General features: G+C 68.7%; 2 protein-coding genes across 5 annotated transcripts in view; one reads left to right on the forward strand and one right to left on the reverse strand.

The window, feature by feature from the left end:
* The window catches only part of SZT2 (SZT2 subunit of KICSTOR complex), a 74272-nt gene extending 71451 nt beyond the window's left edge, over window positions 1-2821 (forward strand). For all 4 annotated transcript variants that reach the window (XM_059727687.1, XM_059727686.1, XM_059727688.1 and 1 more), the window contains 5 exons: window positions 8-130; window positions 279-774; window positions 887-1003; window positions 1652-1720; window positions 2115-2821. In XM_059727687.1, the coding sequence (XP_059583670.1) occupies window positions 8-130; window positions 279-774; window positions 887-1003; window positions 1652-1720; window positions 2115-2258 (949 nt within the window). In that variant the 3' untranslated portion in view covers window positions 2259-2821. The remainder of the gene's footprint in view (window positions 1-7; window positions 131-278; window positions 775-886; window positions 1004-1651; window positions 1721-2114) is intronic.
* Window positions 2822-3502: 681 nt separating this feature from the next.
* Window positions 3503-5786, reverse strand: HYI (hydroxypyruvate isomerase (putative)). The gene is made up of 8 exons (XM_059727691.1): window positions 5516-5786; window positions 5299-5410; window positions 4781-4895; window positions 4596-4674; window positions 4471-4520; window positions 4163-4232; window positions 3896-4030; window positions 3503-3648 (listed from the first exon to the last, which is right to left on the reverse strand). Exons 1-8 carry the CDS (start codon window positions 5769-5771, stop codon window positions 3569-3571), a joined length of 897 nt encoding a protein of 298 aa, XP_059583674.1. The 5' UTR covers window positions 5772-5786; the 3' UTR covers window positions 3503-3568.
* Between the last annotated feature and the right edge of the window lie 214 nt (window positions 5787-6000).

The following is a 6000-nucleotide window of genomic DNA, read 5'->3' on the forward strand; positions in this document are numbered from 1 at the left end:
CCTGCAGCTCGGGCTCCTACAAGGACTCGGAGGGGCTGCGTCACCACGATGACTTCGACGTGTCCCTGCTGGTGTGCCACAGTGCGGCCCCCTTCGAGGAGCAGAGTGAGGCCGAGAGACACGTGCTCCGGTGAGGGCAGGGGCCAGGGCCAGACTGGCCTGTAGGCAGCAGGCGAGGGGCAGGGGGAAAGCCAGGAGGGGCTGGGCTGGAACTGGGCAGGGGCTGTGGGCACAGGGCAGGCTAGGGCCCCCTCGTCTCACGGCATCCACCACCCCAGCCTGTGCTTCTACGTGGTCATGACAAGCCAGCGGGAGCTGTTCCCCCGGCTCACGGCTGACATGCGCCGCTTCAAGAAGCTGCCGCATCTGCAGCGGGACATGCTGGAGCCTGTGGTGGGCCGCGCACCCGGGGAGGCACCGGGGCCAGGGCTGGAGCGGCAGCAGCCGGCAGAGCGGGAGCCCTGGCAGGAGGTGGAGGACGGGGGCGAGTTCTACGCGGGCAGCTCGCCCGTGAAGCTGGGCCCCGGCCTCTTCTACACCTCGCCCCTCTTCCCGCTGCTGGCCTCCGAGGTGGCCTCGGCCCAGCAGCAGCTGAGCAGCCTGGTGCAGCTGGCCAAGCGCCACTGCCGCCGCGACAACCTGTGGAAGCGCCTCTTCCTGCTGGAGCCGCTAGCCTCCGACAAGCTCAAGCTGGGCAAGCTGTCACTGGCCGAGCTGGAGGAGCTGCTCAATGCCGTGCACGGCAAGTCCATCGCTGACATCGACCCCCAGCTGGTGAGTCCGGGCCCACTGGGGCAGGGCCATGGCACGGTCCCAGGGGTGGGGGTGCAGGGACGGCACAGCCCAGGGCAGCTGCAGGGCCTGCCTCACCCACTCTGTGTCACAGGGCTGCTTCCTCACCATGACGGCAGCGTGGTACCAGAGCCTTATCAAGGTGCTGCTCAGCCGCTTCCCGCAGAGCTGCCGCCACTTCCACAACGCTGAGACGGGCACCCAGTACCTGGTAAGGGCGTGTGGCACCACAGCTCCTCCCTTGCCCAGAGCTGTGGCCCTGGGCAGCTGTACCCTGCATGCATATCCCCGCTAGGCAGCCCCCCAGCTATGAGTCCCACGTGCTGGGTGGGAGCGTGCCAACCCAGTTTTGGGCACCGTACTTCAAGGATGTTGATAGACTCGAGAGGGTCCAGAGGAGCCACTTGTATGGTCGGGGGCTTATAGGCCAAGCCCTATGAGGGGAGCCTGAGGGACCTGGACCATTTCCGCCTCCGCAACAGAAGGCTGAGAGGGGATCTTGGGGCCACCTACAAATTAATTAGGGGGACGCAGCAAGGGATCGGAGATGCTCTGTTCACCGGGGCGCCTCTTGGGGTAACAAGGAACAATGGTCACAAACTGACAAGAGAGCAGACTTAAGAAGTTTTTCCTGATATCTAGCCTAACAGTAAGGGTGGCCAGAATTTGGAATGGGCTCCAAGGGAGGTGGTGCTCTCCCTTACTTGGGGGGTCTTTAAGAGAAGGCTGGATAGGCACCTGGCTGGGGTCAGCTGACCCCAGCACTCTTTCCTGCCCAGGCAGGGGGTCGGACTCCATCTGTTGAGGTCCCTGCCGACCCTAGCATCTATGAAACTATGAACTCCCATCTCCCTGGCAGGTGGTGCTCAACCAGAAGTTCACTGACTGCTTCATCCTCATTTTCCTTGATTCGCACTCAGGAAAGACGGTAAGAGCTGGCTATGCTCCAGCCTGCATTGGGCGGAGGCCTAGACAGTCAGACTTTGCTCAGGCCGTGGCTGCAGCTGGGTGCACACGGCCACTTACGAGCTGTGCTGGGGAAGGGGAGGGCACGAGGGCTCTGCCCAGCTGGGTGAAAGGGCCTGCGGCAGGTCCTTCCTTGTCAATGCCATGAACAAGGGAGGCAGCTCAGGTGCATTGGGTACTGCCCCGGAGCAGGCTAGAAGCTCAGACTTGCTCCCAAGGTGTCCTGCAGCCCCACTCAGCGCTGGCGCTGGGGGCCAGGCCCTCCCCACCTTGGCGTGCTGCATTGCCTGGTAGGCTGCTAGGCTGGGAGAGGGCTGGGAGCCAGGGCAGCTCCTGACAGCCTGTTGCCCTGGCAGAGCCTAACGGTGGTTTTCCGGGAGCCGTTCCCCGTGCAGCCCCAGGACAGCGAGAGCCCTCTGCCACAACTGGTGTCCACATACCATCACCTGGAGTCTGTCATCAACACCGCCTGCTTCAACCTTTGGACTGGACTGCTCTAATGCTCGCGCTAGCACCTCAGAGTGGGACACGGCCCCAGGCCAGCTCCCGTGTGCACCAGGGCTACAGTGGCAGCACGGGACTGGCAAAACCTGGGGCTGAGGGGTGCAGGGAGCCTGGCTGCCCCTCGGGCCTCAGCTAATGCCAGCCCCCTGAGGTGTTCCTTGTGGCTGCAGGCGGCTGCCATTGCACATGGACATGCAAGATGGACAGGGAACGGACATACAGAATGCAGGGAGGCCCCGAGGGTCATAGCTGCCATGCAGCAGAGCCGCTTCGGGGCCATAGACCCGGCACAACCATGGGCATGCTGGTGAGCTGCCACCAGATGTGGTAGCTGTACCTGTCCCTGCCGCACACTTGGTGATGCAGAGCACTGCAGCTTCAGCCCAGGCCAGCACTTCCCTGGGGCTCCAGAGCAGACAAAACACTGGAGCAGAGGCGGGAGGGCTGCCCGTGTCGCTGCCTCACCCTGTGCTGGCACCAGCAGGTTGTAGGGGCAGCCCTAGGCTGTATCAAGGAGCAGTGTGGGGGTATCTGTACAATAAACTGCAGCAGACAGCAAGCACCTGCTTCTGCCTCACGCTTCTGCCGTGGCAGGAGGCTGGGGCCCAGAGCTTGCAGAAGCAGCCACTTGCCTCCCAGCTGGGAGGGCCAGGGCCACAGCCCTGCTCGGGACCCTGCAACCATCCACCCACCTCAGCCCTGGCTCCCTACACCCAGCCAGGCACAAGCCTGGTGGTGGCGGCAGCAGCTGGGGTAAGACTAAGCTGAGCTGCTGCTGATACAGCTCAGGAGTGGGGGCTGTGGCCAAAGCAGCACTAGGTGTGGGCACATGGAGGGGCTTCCCCAGGGCAGGGAGCTGGCAGCCTGTCCTGGCCCCAGCAGCCACTCGAACACAGGCTGCCAGCTGCAGCTCCAGGGCCCTGCGGGAAGCAGCTCCCTGCAGCAAGGGCCAAGGGTGAAGTGGCCCAGGAGCAGAGCAGGGCTCGGATGCTGCTGAGAGTTGGCTCTGGGGCAGGGACTGGCCGTGTGGGGATAAGCATGGCCTGGTTAGGGGCCTGCATGGGGCCTGGGGCTTCATGTAGGCTCCACAGCCCCCAGGGAGGCAGCCAGGCAGCTCTGCCTGGTGGTCTGGGCCACGCTGCCCAGCACAAGTCCTCCCCCTGGCACCTGTTGTGGTAGGAACACCCCGGCTTTGCCCCCACCCCAGCCGTGCCCAGGACAAATGCTCCTGAGTCCCAGCTTTTGCTTGTGTTTTATTGTGCCTGTGCCTGCAGTGCGGGGGTCCTGGGCCACTGGCCACCAGCCCCTACAGGATGCTGCCACTGGGCTCTAGGCCCCGGCTCTGCCAGTACTCCCGCAGCCAGCCCAGCCCTTCTGCTGTGTCCCCTGCAACAAGAAGGTGATGCACGATGGCCATGATCTCCCGCCTGCTGCGCCTCCCTCCGTGCAGAGGAGAAGGGGTGGGACAGGTCTGGCTCTTGCTGCCAGCCCAAGCCCCATGTTGCGTTCCTGCCTGCACAGACCCCAGGAGCTGCTACCCTAGCTACACGCACATGTGCCCTCTGCCTGGGGCTTCCCACGGGGCGCAGGGCCCTGGGATGAGGTAGCAGCCCCCTGCACCTGGCCCACTCACCTCGCGGGGTGTACTCGCACCCCACGTAGCCCGTGTAGCCCAGCGACTCCAGCTGCTGGAAGAGGTAGGGGAAGTTCACCTCCCCGTGGGTGTCAGGCTCCTGCCGCGCTGGCACCTGTGCAATCTGGATGTGACCTGTGGCAGCAGATGGGAGCAGTGATGGGGACGCTGCCACGGGTGGCAGGTGGGGGCAGCCCCCACCCAGACCCTGCGGCCCTGCTGCAAAGGGGCAGCTCCCTCCTGGTCCCTTGATGGGGGGAGCCTCACCGACGAGCGGGAAGTAGGTCTCCAGGTTGCGCGTCAGGTTCCCGTCCATAATCTGGAGATGGAAGACATCCTGCAGGCGAGAGCGGGGGTGTGGGCAGGTGCCAGGCAGCCGCACCTGGCCAAGCCTCGTGCTGTGGCCACCAGGCTCCCACCCACGGGCACCGGCCCCTGGGAGCCAGGCTGGGCTGGAGGCCTGAGCCCAGACCCTGGGCAGACGGAGTGGGATGGCTGCCCACAGCTGACGAGTCTGGCCACGGCCCCCAGCGCCCCAGGACCGGAGGGGCGCGGAGGTGCAGCAGGTGACTCACCAGCTGCAGCTTCAGGTTGGGCTGCCCCACCTGCTCCAGGATGGCAGCGGCTGGAGGGGAGAGGGGAGCAGGTCAGGCTGGCCCAGCCAGGGCCCGGGCCGTTCCCCGCGAGGGCAGCTGCTCACCTTGCTGGGGCGTGCTCAGGAAGTAGCGGGGATCAGTGATGCGCGTGTTGATCGGCTCCAGCAGCCCCACCATGTCCTCCTGCAGCCCGAGCCAGAGCCCCAGGTCAGGGGCTGCCCCACCATCCTCCCTCCCCCGCCTGCACCAGGCGGCCCTGCGGCCGGGCCTGGAGGGTTCGGGCCAGTACCTGGGCCAGGACGCTGGCCGCGTGCCGCAGGTTGTCAACGAAGGTGGCCTCCATCTCCGCAGCCAGCGCCGCCCGGTCCGCGCCCTCGGGCACCTGCCCGGCCATGATGTGGATCCTGCAGCAGGGAGGGGCAGAGCCTGGGGCAGGCGGCTCCGTGCCCGAGGCCGCAGGGAGTGGGAGCGCGGGCCGGGGGCCCAGGCTGGCACCGCGGCAGCCGACCGCCCGGTGCCTGGCTGGAGGGACAGCGACCGGCCGTGCCCTCGCTGCGTGTGCCTGTGACCGCGGCCCGGGCCCCCGTGCCTGGGGCAGGCTGCCTCCCACCCCCCAGTATCTGGGGCAGGCCGCCCCGCCCCGGTACCTGGGGCAGGCTGCCCCCCACCCCCAGTATCTGGGGCAGGCCAGCCCCTGGGGCAGGCCGGCCCCCACCCCCCAGTATCTGGGGCAGGCCAGCACCCCCCCCCCCCGGGGCAGGCTGCCCCCCACCCCCCAGTATCTGGGGCAGGCCGCCCCGCCGGTACCTGGGGCAGGCGAGCTCCCGGGCGTAGCGCACGGCCAGCGCCAGCCCCTGGCGGAAGTCGTGCTGGCGGCCGGGCACGGCGCCCAGCCCCATCTCGCCGCGCGCCGCCGCCCCTGCGCACAGCGCGGGTCAGTGTCCGGCCCGATCCCGCGCTCCGGGGGCCCGATCCCGGGGCGGGACACAGTCCCCGGCCCGGCCCCCCCCGGCCCGGCCCGCACCTGGCGGCGTGTTGAGCAGCACGAGGCGCAGGCCGGCGCGCTCCAGGGCGCGGCGCAGGTCGGGCGCGGCGCAGGCGAAGGGCCAGGGCAGCTCGGCCGCGCGGAACCCGGCCCGGCCCGCCGCCTCCGCCCGCGCCGCCACGGCCGCCAGCCCCAGCCCGCTCCCGGCCCCGGCCCCGGCCCCGGCCCCGGCCCCGCCGCCCGGCGCCTCGGCGAACAGCCACTGCAGGTTGGCGGCGAAGCGCAGCGGCGCCATGGCTGGGGGGCGGGGCCGCGGGGCGGGGGCGGGGCGGTGCTGCTCGTCACGTGCGGGGGGGTGTGCAGCGCCCTGCGCATGCGCACACGCGCGCTGCCTCGTGCCCGGGCTCGGGCGGGGCCCGGCGGATCCGCGCGGCGCGGCCCAGGCCTCGGCCAGTCCCGGGCGCGGCGGCGGCTGCCCGTCGGCTCGCGGCCCGGCCGGGCCCTGGGGCGGGCGGGCTCGTGGC

The sequence above is a fragment of the Alligator mississippiensis genome, chromosome 5 (genome assembly GCF_030867095.1).
Source record: "Alligator mississippiensis isolate rAllMis1 chromosome 5, rAllMis1, whole genome shotgun sequence".
NCBI lineage: Eukaryota > Metazoa > Chordata > Crocodylia > Alligatoridae > Alligator > Alligator mississippiensis.

Bases quoted from the DNA above. Each gene is read 5' to 3' on its own strand.
- HYI (XM_059727691.1), bottom strand. From the start codon at position 5,771: ATGGCGCCGCTGCGCTTCGCCGCCAACCTGCAGTGGCTGTTCGCCGAG. The intron at 5,411-5,515 runs GTGCGGGCCGGG...CGCTGTGCGCAG, and splicing joins GCTGCTCAACACGCCGCCAG to GGGCGGCGGCGCGCGGCGAG. The intron at 3,649-3,895 runs GTGAGTGGGCCA...TTCTTGTTGCAG, and splicing joins GTGCGAGTACACCCCGCGAG to GGGACACAGCAGAAGGGCTG.